This window comes from Epargyreus clarus, unplaced genomic scaffold (genome assembly GCF_041222505.1).
Source record: "Epargyreus clarus isolate Ecla_fem2 unplaced genomic scaffold, WU_Ecla_fem_2.2 ptg000013l, whole genome shotgun sequence".
NCBI lineage: Eukaryota > Metazoa > Arthropoda > Insecta > Lepidoptera > Hesperiidae > Epargyreus > Epargyreus clarus.
Genome location: NW_027332221.1, coordinates 5,660,917 through 5,683,305, shown reverse-complemented (window position 1 = coordinate 5,683,305; position 22,389 = coordinate 5,660,917). Strand labels below are relative to the sequence as shown.

The window sequence follows — 22,389 nt, the reverse complement described above, 5'->3', positions numbered from 1 at the left end:
GTACCTACCAGTGTTAACTCCTTTCACATATTTTGCACACTCACTGCAATAAAATATGGATTCTGTTAAGGAATCACTCGCAGAAATGACTGAGCTCTTCAACAGCAGGATGAATGAGTTCCTAAAAGAACTGAAAAAACCAGTCCCACTGCTGTATCCACCACATCCTTGGCATCAGAATTTACAGCATTCAAGACATTTATCATGTCGGCTTTAAGCACTCTTCAACGCCAAGTTGAATATCTGGGACGTGAGATGGATCGTGCAGAAACAAGAACTCGCCGAAAAATGTTACTGCTGCATGATGTTCCTGAAGTGGAGTCGGAAGACACTGCAAGTGTTGTTGCTGGGATAGTACAGGACAAACTCGGCATAGCTGCGTTTTCATCAGCCTCCCTAAGTCGCTGTCACCGGTTGGGACGTCCCACAGACAAGAAGCCACGACCAGTCATTGTGAAGTTCCGTGAGGCGCCCCTGCGTGACAAGGTTTGGTTTACTAAAACCAAACTCAGGGGCACGGGCATAACACTGTCAGAATTCTTGACACGAACAAGACATGCTCTGTTCATGGAGGCCCGTCGGCGGCATGGTGTCAAGCAATGCTGGACTCGCGACGGCGTCATCCATGTTCTGGCGTCGGATGGCTCTCGTCACCAGGTTGATAGCTTGGTGAGTTTTGATGCCGTACCCAAAGCGCCGGTTGCGGTTTCCCCAGCCCAGGCTTCGACCGATGCACATAAGCAGGATCGAATGGCTTCACGCCTTAAAAGAACCCAAAAGAAGTGAGAATCTTGTTTTGTTGTTGTGCCATATTCTTCTTTTTAGTTTTTCATCTTTTCTTTAAATGAAGAATTCGAATCCAACAATATGTCCATAGTTTATTTGTTATTGTCACTATTACTATTTAATCGTCACCAGTGTCTATTTCCACTACTTATATATGTTCAATTGTTCAGTATCAGTGTTTTGTTACTTTCTCCTTAATTGTTTTAATAATAATTGTAATATAGGGTAATATAACAAAAGTTTTAATCATAGTGAAAACTCAAAGTTAACCTCTCCGACGACTATTGCACACTTATGTGCTATAAACCGAATATTACCGTTCGCTCGACTATTGCACACTTGTGTGCTATGGCTACTACGTGAATCAAAATTCACATTTTTATCTTTATCTTACATTATTTTTACAAGGTGTCTGAGACAAAAATAACGATAAATAAATTATACACGCATTTGCTACAGAAAATTAAAGGCATCCATATAATATTTGATATTTTGAGACATTTAAAATTGTACACTGTCAACATCGTATTACGCATAGATTTAAGTCATTTAAGTACTTTTAGTTAATGGCGGGCAGGGGGGGTACACTTCCATACATTGTGACGTTTTCATTTCGAAGTACGCCATCTATATTTTATCGCGTTACATTTCTATGTTATGTTTAATAAATGTCACGACAGATGTCGCTTAATAGAAAATTTGTTACAAATGTATAATTTAAGTCTAAAAATAAATAAATTGTACCAAGTAATACTTAAAAAATGTATTTACAGCTATTGCAATAAACATGTTATTTAGATATGTCCTTAATTTTTATTAAAAATTATACGATTACAAGTTAAATGGTCAATTTTGCGTACGGGCAAGTACAGTAATGTCATTTTCACGGTTTTGACATATTCCAATCACAAATATGATGGATGCGAATGCGTGTGCGCGCGTATTTGTTGTTTGCTATAATTTGTGACTTTAATGCATGTTTCACTGCCTGAATATCTTCAGTAAGTGCGTTAAGTTGAGCTACATGTTCCTTCGCCTTGCTGTTGAGTCTTCTAGGTACGAGTAGTGTTTCCTGTATTTTACGAAAGGACGTTTTGTGCGAAAATTTCAGTTTAGTGCTTTACGATAGGACGTTGTTTTGTGCGAAAAGACGCTGTTTACGTGTTATTTTGTGCGAAAAGGACGGCTTTTTCGTTTAGTGTTATTCGTGTTATTTTGCCATTATTAGCATTATGGGGAGAGCTTGCTCATTTGGATGTCGAACTAGTGGTAAGAAAATACTTATATTTTTCATTTGACTTACATCACTTCTTCGTTAGTATTTAATTTACCTTTATTAAATTGTGTTACCATTACTTATTTCAGGAGTTGTCATGCATTGCTTTCCGAATCCTGAAAAGTATTTTAGCCGGTTCAAAGCCTGGGTAACTCTGGTTGGTGGTAAACTGGAAACACAGGCAGATGTTGAATATTACAGGAAGAAAAAAGTTTGTAGTATTCATTTTACTGACAAAGACAGAAACCGTTATAAACGGTTGAATGCATTAGCCATACCTTCTGTACATTTGTCTGGTGAGTTTTATTAAATTTACAATATTATTTCTATATATTTCTATATATTTCTAATTACTCAAAATAAACTGCAAGACAATATACATATATCACAAAAAATAAAGAAGCATTTATTTTTAGGTGAAAGTAATGTAGAAAACAGTATACTACCTGGTCCTAGCAACTTGCAAAATGATAGATTTAATGCTTCTGTCACCATAACATCATCAAGTCTCACAGGTAATTGAGTGGAATTTTTTGGATACTGTTATTAACCACCCAAATCTTTTAACAATCCTTATTAAAATTGTTTCTTAATAACATTCAACATAACTGAAAAACCGAATACAAATGTTACTACGATAATAGGCCATGATGTTTATTTTTAGATGGAAGTATTGTACAAGACATCGCGCAACCTGGTTCTAGTAATGTGGAGAATATAATACCTTATACTGCTGCATCTTTAGCATCATCTCTTACAGGTAATTATCATCATTTATTGTGTTCCATTATGCAACATATCCTTTCAAGTCCAAATTTACTACTAAAATCAGTCAAACTCAACCTGAATCAGGTTGCACAACCTGTGAAGGGATATGTCAATAAAAGTAAAAAAAAGTCGTTGAATATGTTTCATTGTTCTGGGGTGGTACAATCGCCACCCTAATTTGTGGTATGATGTTGTTAAAACAAACAGACATGAGGTGACCATCCTCAATGGGTGCAGATGATCATTTAATCTTAATTAAAATTACTTTTCTTGCATGATCATTTGTTGTAGACATGTAAATTTTTGCTCTTGGATAATCTTTTAATCTTTAACTGGTTCACCATTTAATTTTGCAGAGTGTTCAAGTAATACTTGGCATGCCATAAGAATGGAACACAGTTACAGTGTGATTAGCAGACAACGAAGAAATAAAACGATAAAAGGTATATTATATTATCTCTGTATATCTTATCTTATGTTCTAGTTTTTATTTAATAAGCACCTTTACAGATGGTAAAATTATGAGATACTTTTATTTGATCTTAACAATATACAAATTTGCTATAATAAAATTTTAAAACTGATTGATTCAGTATTGCTGTAATGTTTTCTTAACACTTTGCTTTGTGTATTTGCAGGTGCTACTAAACAGATAATGGAGAAGCATGCTTGTGTCCAAATGAAGCCTCTGTTCACAAAAATAAAATGTTTAAAATCTGAAATATGTCGCTTGCGCAAGCGATGTGTGACTTTTAAGACACGACTGGAGAGTGCACATAAAATGTCTAGTGATATGGTTTTCAATAGTGTAGTTGAAAATATGACAAAACCAGCACAATTATTTTTAAGCATGCAATGCCAGTCTGGCAAAAAATCAAAAGGAACACGCTTTTCACTGGAAGAGAAAATACTTTCCTTATCACTATATAAGAAAAGTCCAAAAAGCTATTCACTTTTGTGCAAATATTTTACGTTGCCTTTAAGTAAGGCAATGAAAAAATTGTTAAGTGACGTAAAATTATGTCCAGGCATAAATGCCATTATTTTTAATAAAATTAAAAAAAATGTAAAATGTATGGACATATCAGATCGGACATGCAGTTTATCATTTGATGAGATGTCACTGAATCCTCAAATATCTTATAACAAACAGAAGGATTCAGACACACGCATACACACATGCGCACACACACACGCACATGCGCTACACACACGCACAATGCAACACACACACGAACATACCTACCGAGCATTACCATAAGTTATTATTAATCTATTGTAAATTTCTCATTTTAAGTGACAAATGTAATATGTCTTATGAGAAATAAAGATTCTTTAAACCTAAGGATTCTTTAGAGGGGTTCACAACCAATGAAAATAAGAACATAGCAGACCATGTTCTTGTTTTTATGGTAAAAGGTATAAAAAACAATTTTAAACAACCGGTTGCTTACTATTTTACTAATAGATTGGGTAAAGTAGAATTAAAAGCAACTATTAAAACAGTTGTGAAGCATATTTTTGATTGTGGACTTATAGTAATAAATACTGTATGTGACCAAAGTCCAGTAAATGTTAGTGCTGTAACAGAATTAATTAATGATTCAAAAGCAGCTTACATGCGACTAGAGAAGCGGTGGTGTTATAATCTGATATTTCTCAATGGTCATAATATTATACCATTATTTGATGCTCCTCACTTAATCAAAGGAATAAGAAATAACTTAATTAACAAAGATATGGTATACACCATAAAAAATGAAAGAAAAACTGTCAAATGGGTGTATTTTCAAATGGTGTATGCCGCAGATAAGTCCTGTGGTGAGCTAAGACTCTTACATAAATTAAGTGAGGAGCATGTGAACCCGCAAAAAATTAATAAAATGAGGGTTAAAACAGCAACGCAACTCTTTAGTCACAGTGTAGCTGTTGTTACAGATCATTTAACGGCCAGGGGAGATCTGCCTCAAGAATGTCGGGACCTTGTAGACATTACAATATTGTTAAACAATGTCTTTGATACATTATTTTTTATATAGGTACTTTTGATAAATGTACTTTATACCTTGTGTGAACCACGGTAATTTTTACTTGTACTGCTCTTTTGTGTTTCGATCATTTCTGTAGTCATAGACAACATTTATCATTTTTATTTTACATATTTTTATTCATAGTCTATTTTTTTAATACTTTTTTCGTTGTCCCTAGTTTACATACCCATAGAGCATAGTATAGACGAATAGACACGAACTTGGTATACTACACTGTTCAGCGAGTTACTCGGCAAACTTCTTGCGAGTACGTATCTAAATCTGTTATTAGCTTTTTGTTATTGCACTGCTATAATTTTATTATTAGTTATAATTTGTTATCATTGCTATTAAAATTTATATGTTTAATGTTTACCTTAAATTGAGCTATATGTCTACTTTAATCTTAATTTAAAAATTGTGAACAGTCAACTTTTGGGTTTGGTGCTGGAGTATGAAATTTAAGTTTAGTTTTATTTTAGTACTATTTCCGATTGTAAATTATAATTTATATAGATAGTATTTTATTTATTGTTTATATTTAATTACCATGTTAGATGATGATGCTTATCTCTCTCTAAGTGATTCTTCTGACATTTTTGAATCTTGCTCTAGCTCCTCGGATGTTAATTTAAACTACAAACTTGGGGAGGTATTCTGTTCCTCAAAGAACTTTCTCAATATATGTCATATCAATGCGCAGAGTATTCCAAGCCACTATGCTGAACTCGAGGCTACCTTCAATGTACCTAGTCTGCATGCTATTTTAGTATCAGAAACCTGGCTGAAACCGTCGTTGCACTCTTCTTTATTTCCACTTCCCGGCTTTGTCCTGATACGTAACGACAGAACGGGGAAGCGTGGTGGCGGTGTAGCTATTTACTTGCGTGCTAACATCAAGTATAAAGTAATTTCTGCATCGCCTTCATGTTACAATGCATCCCCCGAGTTTCTGTGCATTGAAATTGATGTCATGGGCACTAGGGCGGCTCTGGGTGTAGTATACTGTCCTCCCTCCATCGACATTTCTGACTCTTTAGAGTCAGTTTTTGAGACTTTAGGGTCTGAGTACGCACACTGCTTAATAATGGGAGACTTTAATACTGATATGTTAAAATGCACTCCACGATCTCTAAAACTCAAATCCTTAGTTGAGACTGTAAATTTCACACTTCTTGCTTTATCGGCCACTCATCATAATTCCGACACTGATGACTCATGGATTGATCTTATCATTGTAGCTTCTTCTGAGTGCATTGAAACCCATGGACAACTTTCCGCTCCCGGGTTCTCTCGGCATGATCTCATTTATTCTTCATATAAGATCAAGCCTCCCAAACATAAACCTGCTGTTTTAGACCTGCGAAACTTTGCAAAGATTGACTTAAACAAACTGAAGAGTGACGCCTCCCTTATAGACTTTGCTCCATTAATTGATGCACCAACTGTGGATGACAAAAATCTTTTTTCTCAATAAATCAGTTTTATCCCTCTATGATGCTCATGCCCCGGTGCACAAAGTGAAGTTGAGGCGTCCTCCTGCCCCTTGGTTTAATAATGATATTAGAGTGGCGATGACCAGACGGGATCGTGCCTTCCGGAAATTTAAAAAGGAGCGTACTGAATTTAATTGGTCCGCATACAAAGTTGCGCGAAATCGATGTAACCAGATGGTACGAATAGCCAAACGCCGATATATCTGTACGAGCTACCACATCGTACATGGTGGTATTGCTGATGGCGCATTTCTTACTGCATGTATGTACGTACATATGTATTGCGCACACATACCTACTCATTATTTAGAATAAGCATTTTACTTAATAAATTTTAGTGTTCAAACTGCACTCGTTGGGTTTGGTTATTTTTAACGACTTTACCTCACCCCTCAAAACTGTACACACACACTACAGTTTTATGGTCCTTCGAGCCTTTAAATACAGTTAATTGGACCTTCGACTAGGCAATACGGTTTGGTCGAATCTGAAGGAAATAAAGAAACAAAACGGTTTCGGTCCTTCATAAAACGCTTTTCGCGCTACACACGATTGAGCGTTTATCGGTGACATACGGTCATATAGTGAACAGTTGGGACATGCGGTCTCGACCTTAGACTTTGAAGCAGTGACAACGTGAACTGTTTAAGTGTATATTGTGCGCGTGGACTCTCAATATTCTGCTGCTGCTGCTGCTGGCTGGTTGAAAGGCGCAATCGCGAGACAACGGCATCGAACGTCATCAGCTAACAAGTTCTTTAAGTTTAAACAACGACTATCAAGTAAGGTCTTGCACTACTATTTACATATAAGACATCATGGAGAAGTTGTTAGAAAACCAGAGTTCTATATTAGAATTAATCAAACAAACCGAGAGAAATTTCAATAAAGACCCTGCTAGTAGGAAAACTCGCGAGTACTTAAATGAAAGACTCAATAAGTTGGATAGGCTCTGGGCAGACTTTAGGATTAATAACGAGAAACTAGCTGTCTATGAGGACATTAAATATCCTTATTTTGCCGACAATCAATTTCAGAAGGCAAAGGAATACTTTGATTCTGTACGTAACAAAATAGAGTTCTTTACACTAGGTGAAACACTAGATAATGCTGACAAAGCCGAACTCCCCGGTCCATCTAAAAGAACACAAACTCTACTACCTGCTCCCCGTTTACCGTCATCATCTACAATCCAACATTCCGGTCAAGTTGCAGAACTTCTTTCTTTGCAACGCACTAATTTTAGAGCCTTTAAACGGTTAGTGACAGGCATTAATGTAGAACAAATCTCTGATAAGTGGGAGCTGGAAGATGAGTTAAAGAATGTTCAAAGTAGATGGAAGGCCATCGATTCCTTGCACTTGCAAATCGATAATTTACTCCAAGGGTCGGATTCTGACTATGATGATGTATATATAGATATATATGATGATGAATTTTATTATTACGAAAATTCATATAAGTCAATTAAAAGGAAACTTAATTATAAATTAGCTTCTACAGCACATTTACAACAGTCCACGCCGCAGTTGGATATTCCCATTTTTACTGGTAAGTATACGCAATGGCCTACTTTTTACGATCTGTTTTGTGAAGCCATTCATAATAACAACTTACTGACTAAATGTCAAAAAATGCAACACTTAAAAGGTAAGTTGAAGGGCGAAGCTGAGCGTCTCGTTCAACATCTCCATATATCGGCAGACAACTATGACACTACTTGGGAGCTTCTCGTGCACAGGTATAATAATCCACAATTATTATTTACAAAACATATTAAGACATTTTTATCGCAACCGGTAATGCAAAAACAAACAGCGAATGACATTAAACGCCTGTATGATACCTCCATGGAAAGCATACGCGCCATACAAAATCTAGGTATCGACACTACGACCTGGGACCCCTTGTTGGTGCATCACATATGTAGGAAACTCGACCAACTTACATTAGCAGATTACAAGGAGTCACGTAAGTCCCCACGTGAGCTGCCGTTACTTGTTGAACTAATGGAATTTTTAGAAAGTAAGTTTACTGCTCTCGAACCTATACAGAGGAGAGAGAGAGATCCCGTAGCCATAGGAAAACCCCAATCCTATCAAAGTACTATGCCTAACTTTAAACAAAACCGAATGCAGTATCCTATTTCCAACAATCAGGGAAAATTTCCCAAGCGCGGATTCCTAAGTTCAGCTTGTAACACGTGGTCATGTCCGTATTGCAATCAACATCACGTTTTATACAAATGTAATAAATTTAATAAACTAAAACCGGACGCTAAAATGAAAATAGTTAAAAAATTAAATGTTTGTCAAAGTTGTCTCTATAAACATTATGACAACCCGTGCACTTCTACAAAGAAATGCAAGTGTTGTCAAGGCGATCACCATACCATATTACATGATGCATTCAACCACGTGTCAATGACGCCGCGTACTTGTGCACCTAACATACCCCACGACGAGGGAGCGACAAACGCATTAGGTTTTAATGATGCTTATAATCAACATACAGTTAGCCACGTTACTACCGATGAAGAGGAAATATTACTAACCACTTTATCGCTGCGAGTAAAGGCAGCAGACGGGACATATATTATATTACGAGGCCTCCTGGACCAAGGTTCTCAAATTTCTTTAATTTCGGAACGTGCGGTTCAAATGTTAGGTCTTACTAGGCAACGTTATCACGGAACCGTATCAGGTATCGGTAATGGATCAAAGCAGAGTAAGGGTATTGTATCGCTATTGTGTCAATCTATACACGATAACTTTGAATTTACAACACAAGCGTTAGTAATAACTCATGTTGTTAATAATTTACCTAATATAACATTTAATAGGCGGGACTGGTCACACTTACAACATATTAAGCTAGCTGATCCCGAGTACAATGTGTCTAGGCCTATCGATCTTTTATTGGATGCCAGTGTGTATTCTGACATTATTATGAGTGGTCTAATTAAGGGGCCAAACATGGCACCGATCGCTCAGCAAACTAAATTAGGCTGGATTTTATCGGGCAATGTGAAAACGTTTAACTGTCACGTAGTCGTTAACAATTTGTCAGATTTATCTCAATATTGGGAGTTAGAGGAGATTAAGGACAACGCTACTTCCTCATCACTTGTGGAACAATACTGTGAACAGTTATATCAGTCGACCACTAAGCGTTTATCAGATGGTCGGTATCAAGTGGCTCTTCCTATGAAGCCACATTATGAAAATAGCCTAGGTTGTTCGAAATCTAAAGCAATAGCACAGTTTCATAATATTGAAAATAAAATGTTAAAAAACCAAACATTTAGTGACAGTTACATTCAATTTATGACAGATTACGAGAAAATGGGCCACATGAAACGAGTTTCCAATTTCAATACGATATCATGCTATCTCCCCCATCACGGTGTATTAAAATCGGACTCTTCGACTACTAAGTTGCGTACGGTTTTCAACGCGTCCTCCAAGACATCTTCCGGTTACAGCCTGAATGACTTAATGGAACGTGGTCCTAATCTGCAGAAAGATCTACCAAGTCTTATCATCAGCTGGCGCCAGCATAAGTACGTAATCACGGCGGACATAGAAAAAATGTTCCGTCAGATCCTTGTCAGGGACTGTGATCAACATTTGCAAAGAATAATATGGAGAGCATCGCAGCAGGACCCGATGACTGATTACCAACTAACCACAGTCACGTATGGGACGAAGGCCGCTCCATACCTTGCCATGCGAACACTTCGACAGATAGCACTCGATGGTTCTACCCAGTATCCGTTGGCAGCAGAGGCGTTAAATAATTCATTTTACATGGATGATCTTTTAGAAGGTGGTGAAACGATTGAAGAAACCCGACGCCTACAGCTTCAAATTATTCATATATTGAAGGGAGCGGGCATGAATATTCGGAAATGGTCCAGTAATACCTCCGACCTTATCGAGGATCTCTCACCTGATCAGGTTGACACTCCGCTCGATTTCAGGTGTTCGGAGTCAAGGAAAACACTTGGAATACGTTGGAATCCAAAATCTGACACATTTACGTTCCAAAATAAATTTGAAGACCTGCGCGATGAAAAACCTCTAACTAAGCGATTATTACTTGGGTATATTTCAAAGATATTTGATCCGCTAGGGTGGTTGTCACCGCTTACTATTAGAGCTAAACTATTATTTCAAAAAACTTGGTCAAGCGAAGATATTACCTGGGATGAAGAACTATCGGATAGTATGAAAGAAGAGTGGATGCAGTTAAAGGTAGATTTTCAAAATTTAAATAAAATAAATATTCCTCGATATTTAGGTAACAAAAAACATTACATTATTCACGGATTTTGCGACGCGTCACAAAAAGCTTACGCGTGTGCTATTTACATAGTAACAAAGAATGATAAGGGCGCGTATACATCTCACTTGCTAACTGCAAAAACAAAATTAGCTCCATTAAAACATAAACTAACATTACCGCGGCTCGAATTGTGTGGTGCAGTGCTTTTATCGCGATTATTGAAGAAGGTTATGCAGATATATTCGGACAATACTTTTACTGTTTACGCATGGACCGATTCCATGGTTGTTATCGGATGGATTCACGGGGATATGCACAAATGGAAACAGTTTGTAGCAAGTAGAGTCCAGAAAATTACCTCAGTCATCCCTTCATCAAATTGGCATCACGTCAGGACAGCACACAATGCCGCGGATTGTGCTACAAGAGGGCTAACCCTCAAGCAATTATTATTAAATTCTTTGTGGTGGGAAGGCCCAGATTGGCTGCTACGTTTCGACAAAAAAATAATTTCTAACAAGAAATACGTAACACCTACAATCGAAACAAAAAAGTCCAATGTAAAGGCAGCTTTATACGACAAAAATTGCTTCATTATAAAATTATTGAATGAATGTAGTTCAATGAACCGTTTAGTAACAATAGTAGGATGGTACTCACGTTACGTTCATTGGCTTCGCGACAAGCAAAATACGACACGGCTTAGGTATTTGACAGTAAGCGAAATTACGCAAGCTTATAATTTAATTATTAAAACTGTGCAGCGTATTGAATTCCAAGAAGATATACACCGATTAATCAAGGGAGAATGCTTAAAGAAGACTAGTAAATTATTATGTCTAAACCCATACATTGATAGCGAGGATGGAATAATGAAAGTTGGGGGTCGTCTTAATAATTCTAGATTGCAACAATCTTCTAAACATCCTATCATTCTACCTAGCCACGGCCGTTTAACCGAACTTATCATACGACAGGCACATTTGGTTATGCTACACGGTGGACCAAGCTTAACTTTGTCTTACATTAGGGAGAAGTTTTGGGTTATAAGTGGACTGCGAACAGTTAAGAGAGAATTACGAAAGTGTGTGAAGTGTAGGAGATTTAGTAGCGAAACAAATACACAGATCATGGCGGATCTTCCAGAACCACGCGTGACACCTTCTCGACCTTTTACACATACAGGTGTAGATTTTACAGGTTATTTTGATATAAAGGCGAATAAAGGGCGTGGAGTGAAGACCACCAAAGGATACGTAGCCGTTTTTGTATGCCTGGCAACCAAAGCTGTACACCTGGAACTGGTATCGGACCTAAGCACTCCAGGATTCTTGGCTGCATTTCGTCGCTTCTGCGCGCGGCGTGGGACACCGAGTCACATGTATAGTGACAATGGCACTAATTTTGTTGGTGCAAATCGCGTTTTAAAGAAGGAGTACAAGGAAATTCTGCAGACCATTGATGAGAACTTTTTTAAGAATACCAGAGAGTTTGACATACAATGGATATTTAACGCGCCAGCTTACCCATCCGCGGGTGGCCTTTGGGAAGCTGCTGTAAAACGCTTGAAGTATCATCTGCGTAGGGTACTGGGTGAACAAAAACTCACTTACGAGGAGTTCATAACTTTACTTCACCAAGTGGAAGCTTGCTTAAATTCGCGTCCACTGATCGCCTTAACAGAAAATACAAGCGATCAATATTTAACCCCGGGACACTTCCTCGTTGGAGGAGCACTTATATCTCGACCTCAAACTGATCCGTACCATATTAACTTAAATATTAGATGGCAAATGATCCAGGCAATGAATAAACATATATGGAAAAGTTGGTCGTCAGATTATTTACAACTATTGCAAGTACGATCAAAGTGGAACTCCCCTCGCAAAAATATAGAGGTTAATGATGTAGTGCTTATCAAGGAAGATAATCTCCCCCCTGGCAAATGGGCATTGGGAAAAGTAACCGCGGTACACCCTGGGAAGGACGGATATGTTCGCGTGGTATCTTTGAAGACACAGAATGGAGAGATTAAGAGGCCTATTCTTAAACTATCTATTTTACCTGTAAAGGAAGAATCCACAAGCCATAACACAGCAGAAATTAGAACGCAAAAGGAGGATGACGTCACACGTAACAGAACCAGGAGGACTCCTAAAGGCCCCAACCGTATTGTAAACGCAATAACGATGGCATTCTTACTATTTTTAACATTTATATCTCCCGCGCATTCTAATTTCAACGTATCAAATTTCGATTCTAATCAGAGTTTTTATTTCGACAGAATATCTGAGTTACGTCTCATTCGGGATGAATGGAGGGTCGTTATTTATTATAATTTGACGTCATACTGGACAGGTTTAAATAATGTTCGTGATTACGTCACACGTTTAGATATGCCGTTACGTACAGCAAAGTTACCTTTGCAGTACACAAGTATCATATCCCAGTTGCAACATGATTTATCCGAAATTGATCACTATAACAACATACTTAGAAGTGGAGTTAAAGGGAGACAGAAGAGAGGTTTATTTAATGGTGTTGGTTATTTAACAAATACTTTATTTGGCGTTCTTGATGAGAGATTTTTAAACACGTATGAAAGGGATATCGCAAAAATATCATTAAACGAAAATCATTTACTACTTCTTATTAAAAATCAAACAAGTGTCATTGAAGGTCAATACAATATAATGCGTAGGAATGAAGATATTATGAACAAACAGTTTAGTATCTTAGATAATAATCTTCGTAACATTAATGTTTCAATTAACAGAGTGTACTCAGAGTTAAGCAGTGAACTAAATGTTTTATCATCCTCTCTTAGTGCAAATATTATAATTTCCAGCTTGAGGCGCATTCAGGATACTGTAATTAATACTATTACTGACATATCGCACGGACACATGAATGCACATCTCCTCCCACCCGAACAACTAGCAGATCAGGTAAACGTAATTTCTAGCCATTTGCAAGGCGACCTAACACTACCGGTGGACAAGCAGAGCGTCACAGACCTCTACAAATTTATGAAGGTTAGTGCAAATATTGGGAATCAATATTTAATCATCGAGGTCAGAATCCCTCTTGTGAGCAAGGAGGTATTAGAATTAGACAAAGTCTTTAGTTTGCCACATCAAACATATTATACATCAACTAATTTTCCTTATCTGGCCTTCAATTTACAAAAGAATTTACTTCTTTTGCTGTCAGAGAATGATATACAATCATGTATTCATTTATCTGCTAACAAACTAATATGCACAATTGATCAGCCTGTTTATGAATTACAAATTACTAAAACCATTTGTAACATTAGTATTAATAACAAAACAATGTGTACTACAAAGGTGTCGGCATGTCATGAACGATGGGTCAGATTACGTTCTAGCAACAGGTGGCTGTTCTCATGTTGTGAGAGCTGCTTAGTGCGCTCTTTTTGCCCCGATGGCATTCAGCAAGGTTTATTGACGGGTAATGGCATATTAGATATAGGTCAAGGTTGTACTTTAAGAAGTAATGGTTTATCTATTTTTGGTCACAGTAGCAACTTTCATAGCCACGTAAACGTACAGAACGATATTGTTACACTTCCAAAGATTTCCATTTTAAACTCGATAATTAATTCCTCATTTGACAAAAGCTATGTTTCTGAAGATCACGAAGACCAGTGGAGTCGACTTAAAGCACAGATAGATAGCCTAAAACATGAGTCTAGTACCGCTTTGAGTGTTCACGACGTGCACCACTACTCAATGTTATATGCAGTATTATTCCTTATCATACTAGCAGTGATCATTTACATCATAATGAGATATCGCAAGGCCAAGCTTTGGATGCAAGAAGAGCTCCAAGAAAACAACATCTTTAACTCAATGGAACTACGAGCTACCCCTACAGCCGTCACGGATGTCCCGGAGCCAGGCGGCACTGCCAAAGTTCGTGACGTACTGGGTCAATCACTGGCTAATATTAATAAATCAACATCAACTACACCTGTGCCTTCAAAACGGTGCGTGAAGGTTGATCTACGTGCTAACAGTGATAGTGAATAATAAATACGAGTAAAGAGTGATAGTGTCGTAACGAGTTTAACGTGATCCTATTTCATTAACTACTGACGGCCTTGACAATTAACATTTAGGTTTAAGACACATTGATATCATCTTGTAAAATCATGTAAAATAATTTTATAACATTTTATTTTAACTCATACTAGACTTATATTCACTTGTGATATGCGCAACATACATATTTACGGCACGGCCTGCGTTAGAGTTTTCTCTGTTTTAAGAACATTGGTTTCTGGTTATTCCTTGCTTTGAGTGGGCAGGATGTACGAGCTACCACATCGTACATGGTGGTATTGCTGATGGCGCATTTCTTACTGCATGTATGTACGTACATATGTATTGCGCACACATACCTACTCATTATTTAGAATAAGCATTTTACTTAATAAATTTTAGTGTTCAAACTGCACTCGTTGGGTTTGGTTATTTTTAACGACTTTACCTCACCCCTCAAAACTGTACACACACACTACAATATCCATTCTATTATTTCTATTTCATCTGCCGCTGATATGTGGAAATTTCTTAGGTCTCTCGGTGTGGGCAAACCTTCATCGTTGGATTGCAGTTCTTCTCTATCTGTGAATGACTTAAACCGTCATTTTATTTCCACGTCTCCCCTGAACAATGCAATCCGTCCTCTCACTATAGCTTCCATTGCTTCAATGCAATCTTGTCCTTGCCCAACATTCGACTTCTCCTCCGTTAGTCAGGAAGAGATCAAAAAGGTTATTCTTAGTATCCAATCCAAGGCTGTAGGATGTGATGAAATAAGTAGGGTCATGATTCTCAACGTCATCGATAGCTTTCTTCCAGTTATTACGCATATTATTAACTTTTCTCTAAGGTCTGGACAGTACCCCACTATCTGGAAGAATGCTTTTGTTTGTCCACTTCCCAAAGTACCCCATCCTGTGCTGGCTAACGAATATCGGCCCATATCTATTCTTCCGTTCCTCTCTAAGATTCTGGAAGCCTGTGTACATAAGCAAGTCTCCTCTCATATATCAAAATATAACCTGCTGAGTGTATATCAGTCCGGGTTCCGTTCTGGTCACAGCACCACCACTGCTCTAATGTATGTAATGTATGATGTATGTGATGACATCAGACAAGGAATGGATGATAGAAGGCTCACGGTGATGGTGCTTGTTGACTTTTCCAATGCTTTTAACACGGTCGACCACGATATTCTCCTTGCCTACCTTTCCCATCTCCAATTCTCCACCTCTGTCTTGGATTGGTTCTCTTCTTATCTTCGCGGACGCCAGCAATCCATCCGTATGGGCAATAGCACCTCGGATTGGGCTCATTTAGAGACTGGCGTGCCGCAAGGCGGTATTCTCTCACCATTACTATTTTCTCTATTTATTGACTCCATAACTTCTGTTCTCAACTGTTCGTATCATCTGTATGCAGATGACTTGCAACTTTACGCTCAAGCAGATTTGAATAATCTCCATGGCGCAATTGATACAATTAATCTTAACTTAAGTGCCATTTATAACTGGTCATTGCGCCATGGGATTTCAGTCAACCCTGCCAAATGCCAAGCGATCGTCATGGGTAGTTCAAGGTTGCTGACAAGGGTAGATTATAGCTCCCCACCACCTATCTTATACAACTGCTCTCAAATTCAGATCGCTCAAACAGTGAAAAATCTTGGGCTTTATATCGACAACTCTCTGACTTGGTATCCGCAAGTTGTGGAAGTATGCCGGAAGGTCAACGCCACTCTGCGCTCACTATATCGTCTAAAACACTTTCTTCCTATTAAGACTAAGCTTATGCTTGTCAACACTCTTATTCTGCCTATTATTGACTATGCAGACGTGTGCTACCCAGATCTGACCGAAGCTCTTCTTAATAAACTAGAGCGCCTTCTCAATAATTCTATTCGATTCATATTTGGTCTCCGAAAATATGATCACGTTTCTCTATTTCGTCGCCAACTTAAATGGCTTACTATTCGTCAGAGGCGTAACTCTAGGGTTCTCTTCCTTCTTTATTCTATCCTTTATGATACGAATACTCCTTCTTATCTGAAGGATTCTTTCCAGTACCGGCACTTAACTCACGATAAAATGCTTCGGTCATCTCATAATTTAAAAGCAGATATTCCATCACATAATAGTGGCTTCTTCCATTTTTCCTTTACTGTTCAGGCAGTTCTGCTCTGGAACGCCCTGCCCGTGCACATAAGAAAAGCTCCAAGCAAAGCGATATATAAAAAACTTGTCCGAGAGTATCTGAGCTCCTCACCTGACATATAAAGCATTTTTTATCTCTTTTCTCTTCTCCTATAATATATATGTATATATATATATATATATATTTATTTATAATATTTTATTATTATATTTTAGATATATGTGTGTATGTATATATTTGGATATGTATTTATATATGTAGTAAGTATTACAATATTTATGTATTTTGACACCTGCCGCAAATTCTCTCCACTCACCAAGGGTTGACTGGTAGAGAATGCCATCAGGCATTAAGTTTGCCCTGTTGTACCTTAACCGTGTGTTTGTGTTACAATAAATATATAAATAAATAAATAAAAATGTTAATACATTGCATATACCAAATGGTAAAATATATAAAGGTCCCATTAGAGGTAAATCTCCCCATCATGAACTTTGGAAGAAGGCAAAGACCATTTTAAAAAGTGTAAAATTTATTAAAATTTATAAACAAGGTGACAATATTCGATTAACTGAATCTACAGTACCATCTGTAAACAATTTAATTAAAACGATTGAAGGTATGGAATCAATTTGGAAAATATTATCTAAAAAATATAAAGTTGATTGGCCAGATTTCTATAGGAGCTGGACTCGACTTTTATTTTTCATGTCCCAAATTAAACTATAGTTAGATTGGTTTGTCCTTTTGTTGTAAACACCATCCCGTTTGAAAATCATATCTAAATAGCCACGATTTTTTATAAAAACGTCAACTATACTTTTGAGGTTAGGATCAACAACTACCTTTTAACCGAGTGCGGCGTAGCCTAAAAATGTATTTAACGATAAGCGAGTGGGTAATTAGCGATCTCTTTTCTATTTATTGCGATTTCTCTCAGAGAATTACCTACCCAAAAAATGGGACATCTGTCAAAGCGCACAAGTCCCCTTGTCCGTTTATCAGATATATTTATATAATGCTCTAACTTGCACAACGTGTAGTATAGAAAACCAAGGATGGCACAATATCACACGTGAAGTATTTCTACAAGGCTTTTTTGTGGTTTGACCACTTCAATTTATTCTGGCTGAAGAGAGTTAGTCGCTAGATACATACTGTCTTTCAGTCTTCAATACTCAAGTTGAATAGATATTGACAAATCGAGTACTGGTAAATTACAGGAGTAAATGAGATGTAATGGTAGGAGCACTTAAATGAAAGAAATAGGTTTGACAAAAATACTTTTTATTCATCATCATCTCTTACAACTACAGCATCGAGGAATGCTGCTGGCTCTGATATTGTCGGCTGATGCCTGGCCCACCCAAGGTACCACACAATTGTCATAACATGTGCACAGCACCCAACCGTTCTTCTACCAACTAGACAATTACAACAATACTCTGTTATAGCTTCCCTTCCAGACACATTATTTTCAATTAATATATAAACATAATACACTTTTCTCGAAATGTGTCTGGATTTAATTTTGCCTCTTATTAATGAATTATTTCCACTTCCTCTCAAACGATACTCTCTTACATTAATGTTATCTCTGCTTATTTCAATACGATACCCTCCGTGAAACCTGACATGTTCACTATAATAGGACCTTGCCTGTCGGATCTGATATGTTCCTAGGGCAAATAATATAATTTCACTATATTCTAGACGGGGGAATATAATATTAGTATTGGATGCAGCTGTGATACTAGTAAAATCAGATGTTCGTCTATTCATATTCATATTGTTTATAAAATCGGATAAATTACTATGTAATGGAAATCGTTCCCTAATAATATTTATGATTTGCTCCGCATCATTTCTATTTTTTAATCGTTTGCCGAATTTATTTAAAAGGCTTGCAGCTATGGAAAACATTTGCATCATATGAGGAACACTTTTATTAAAAAAATCTTGCCGGAATATTTTAAAATCTCTTTTAAAGTATCCGTTAACAACTTCCACCACCCAACGGCATATGGTTACACAACGACTCCTGTTAGCTTGCTCGGTGGTGAGCTGATGTTCATCCTCTAGCAGGGATTCTGGCATATAAGTTTTGTAGCTGCAAGCCTCTAATAAACTAATTGAATCTCTAAATCCCCTGTCTAGAATAAAAATATCATTATTTTGGAAGTATTGTCTGAGAGGAGAGTTTTCATCTCTGAAAAGAGACTTCATTATATCTGCATCAGATGTGGTAGCTTTGTATGGGCCAAGGCAGTCTACAATGTAGCCATCAGGTGTCACCAGCAAAAATGGTTTTAACAAGTTTCTATACTTATGTAAGGAATAAGTGTCCTTTTGGAACATACGAGTATAATTGGAGCTTTTGTTTATATAAATATAAGTCCCATCACATATCATTATCGTATTTTGATTATTTTCATTATAAATTGCATTTGGAATCATTAAATTGTGTTGCAACAATTGTTCACGGGATATATGTTGAAGTCCCAGATTTCTAGGCACAAAATCCTGTACCAATATTTCCCTAACCTTATCCATCAATCTTTCTAATGTTCGTCTTGGAACCATTAATAACTGGGATAACCGGTCATCTGAATCACCAGTTCTCATCTTCATTAGAAGAGCACCTAAACCCAAAATGCCTCTATTTGTTTCTAAAAGACGTGGTGTTTCATATAATAAAAGTTCAAATTGCTGATAATTCATTCCAAGCCAATAATGAAACAAGTGGTCATCGATTCTTGCAACACTTTCCATACTTGAGAAATCCAGAAATGTATTAAAAGCATTTATAAAAGAAAATGCATGTTCCACTTGTTCAGCCGTAAATGTTCTTAAACTATTTTGAGAATTGAACAACATATCCCATTCAGTACTAAATGTATGTTCTACACAAATACGAGCATTTAAAGGCAAGTAATATTTGTGTTGACTTAGAATCGTTGCTCTTAGAGGGTCAGAAATCCTATGCAAATCTCGGTTTTGGCAACCAGAAAAAACACAATGTGCTGCAGTATTAGCCGCTCGTCTATAATTCGGTCAACTAATCACCCCGGGTACTTCGTCAGCTTGCTGGTCAGTGTTTGGAGGGCTTCGAGGTTCGTGGGGCTGAGGCTCCAGCTCCGGCCTTGGCTCTGGCTCCGGCTCTGGCTCTGGCTCCGGCTCTGGCTCCGGCTCTGGCTCTGCCTGCTGCTCAATATTTTGTGTTGCAACTCTCTTGAGTCTCAGCCAACAGGGATGACAAACATGGTCTGATGAAGTTGCCTGAAAAATCCATACAGCCTTGTCTTAATATAAATGTTTTGGCTCATCAACTCAAGCAAATAAAAACATTGTTACAAAAATACATTAGATTGCAGTGATGAATTCACTATAACATTGATAACAATACAAACAAAAGTACATAATAAACAGATCATAATTACCTACCGTGGGGCAATTCTATTTTCAAGTTGAATAAGTATTGCTTGTTGCAACTGAGATGGATTCTCTCTCACAATAACATCACATTTACGATTCCGCAGAGAACTTCCACAGAGTATGCAAACATGCATGTGGCCACGGGAAGATGAGGCACCAGGTTCATTAGCCATTCCGGAGTTGACATGCTGTATTGCCAATTGATTACAGGCATCACATATGTAATCTTCTTCAGTGATCTAAAATAAGAATTAGAGTTGTATTATGATGTATGATTGTGTGTGATGGTAGTTAGTGTACTAAAATAAGTAGGTAAGTATGTAAATACGTACTATTATTGAAGAATTCCACTCGCAGATCTTAGAAATTACTCTGGTATCAAGCTCAAAGACGAGATGGCGGCGAAGTGTATCAATGCGTATGTTACAATTAGCACATAGCAATCGCAGGGCTAGTTGTGGCGTCTGCATGATGTCTCTCACAAACTCACAATCACAAATATCCAAAAAGCAAAATCGGTGTCCAGAAATCAAAACCAGAATAATCGTCACAAGTGTAGATATCAGTCCGTAAAACAATGCCAAGGTCAAAACAAGAGAAGAATATTATCCAAAAGTACAGTACGTATCACAATTCACAACAACAAGTGAAGCGAGTATGATGCGAATGCGAATGATTGCCGGGTGTCAAATGTCAATCAATAGCATGGGTCGATGACCACAAACTATGTAACTATTGTCGATGACAAATGACGTTCCGTTGTATGTTTTTGAACAAAACGCTTATACGTGCTATGAACCAACATAATTATTTTTTATGACAAGAATCCAATGCATAATAAATCGACATAGTAGTTGATTTAATGCCTAAATACTAATTTAATTGAATAACAGTTTGCAACTATTCAGAAAAACTTGAATAATTATATTTTTTGAATACCAAGTCATTTCATACGCGAAATGAATCGTCAATAGGTGCGTTCTGAAACTATTACTCGAAATAATTTCGAAGAAGTTACAAAAACTGAAATAAATGATTAACTTTTTTTTGTGGCTACATAGAAAGACATTTCTTGTGTTATTAGACCTTAAAACATAAGGGATTTTTTCATATATATGGCATATAGTGACGCCATCGTTTCGTCGTCTGGTACGTTTTGACCATCCTTCTTTGATGCATTGTTGACAAGAAATTTAAATCAGGACCCTTTAGAAAACTTCTTTGGGAACATAAGGAGTTACGGAGCGAGAAATATTGCCCCTAACACTGTTGCATTTGAAGGGGCATTTAAAGCTTTATTATTAAATAATTATAATGCAAACCATTCAAAAAAAGCAAACTGTGAAGAAGATGGTTGTGAATTATTACAATCATTTTAATTTTTCATAAATGAAAAAACTCCTGATGTTCCCCAGGAAGGTAATGATATAATTAATTTTAATAGCTCAATATTGCTCAATGATATAAAAGAAAATGATTCTGGACAAAGAAATTGTGTATGTGGATGGGTCCTGACAAAATGTCTCAAACATATTGTAAAAGGTTGTCAGCAATGCAAAATAGTTTATTAGATATTAACAATAACAATCTAAATAATGATTTTATTAAAAGAAAAGAGTATAAACAAAAAAGCTGGTTATGTTATCCAAGCAAAGAAATACAAAATTGTTTCCAAGACCTACAAAACATTACGGAATCTTTTTTAATACAAAAAGACATACAAAAGAAAAACATACAAAAAAACATAATTGCTTTTGCTAATTTATTAGTTAACTTTCCATCCAAATGTTCGGAGCATAAAATACAATTACAGGAATATTTTTATGTCTAACACTTGAAATATTTTTTTTATACAGCTGGTGTAGGTCAGTCAATAGAATATTGTCAGGAAAGATAAAATACAATGGTAACGACGAAACCAAAATTGTAGCACAAAGTTATTATGACAAACACAAAAACAATAAAAATAAAAAATGAGCTATTTATCAACTTTGACTTTTATTTTTACAACCCCTTTAATATTTTTAATACTTAAGTACAAGTAAAATAAGTATTCTAATAATACCAACATATATGTACACATCTAT

The 22,389-nt window shown here is 36.8% G+C and overlaps 2 protein-coding genes and 1 pseudogene across 4 annotated transcripts in view; 2 read left to right on the top strand and 1 right to left on the bottom strand.

The window, feature by feature from the left end:
* The window catches only part of LOC140746683 (uncharacterized), a 210,257-nt gene that overhangs the window by 75,391 nt on the left and 112,477 nt on the right, over positions 1 to 22,389 (top strand). The window lies entirely within an intron of this gene.
* LOC140746682 (uncharacterized) lies at positions 684 to 6,964 on the top strand. 3 transcript variants are annotated; one of them, XM_073078784.1, is made up of 6 exons: positions 684 to 2,055; positions 2,152 to 2,358; positions 2,479 to 2,577; positions 2,727 to 2,822; positions 3,187 to 3,273; positions 3,469 to 6,959. In XM_073078784.1, exons 1-6 carry the CDS (start codon positions 2,019 to 2,021, stop codon positions 4,089 to 4,091), a joined length of 1,149 nt encoding a protein of 382 aa, XP_072934885.1. In that variant the 5' UTR covers positions 684 to 2,018; the 3' UTR covers positions 4,092 to 6,959. The 3 variants fall into 3 exon arrangements, with proteins under 3 accessions (XP_072934885.1, XP_072934886.1, XP_072934888.1); XM_073078785.1 differs by lacking the exon at positions 2,479 to 2,577 and having other exon boundaries at positions 3,469 to 6,964; XM_073078787.1 differs by lacking the exon at positions 3,469 to 6,959 and having other exon boundaries at positions 3,187 to 3,437.
* LOC140746681 (uncharacterized) lies at positions 18,138 to 21,363 on the bottom strand (annotated as a pseudogene).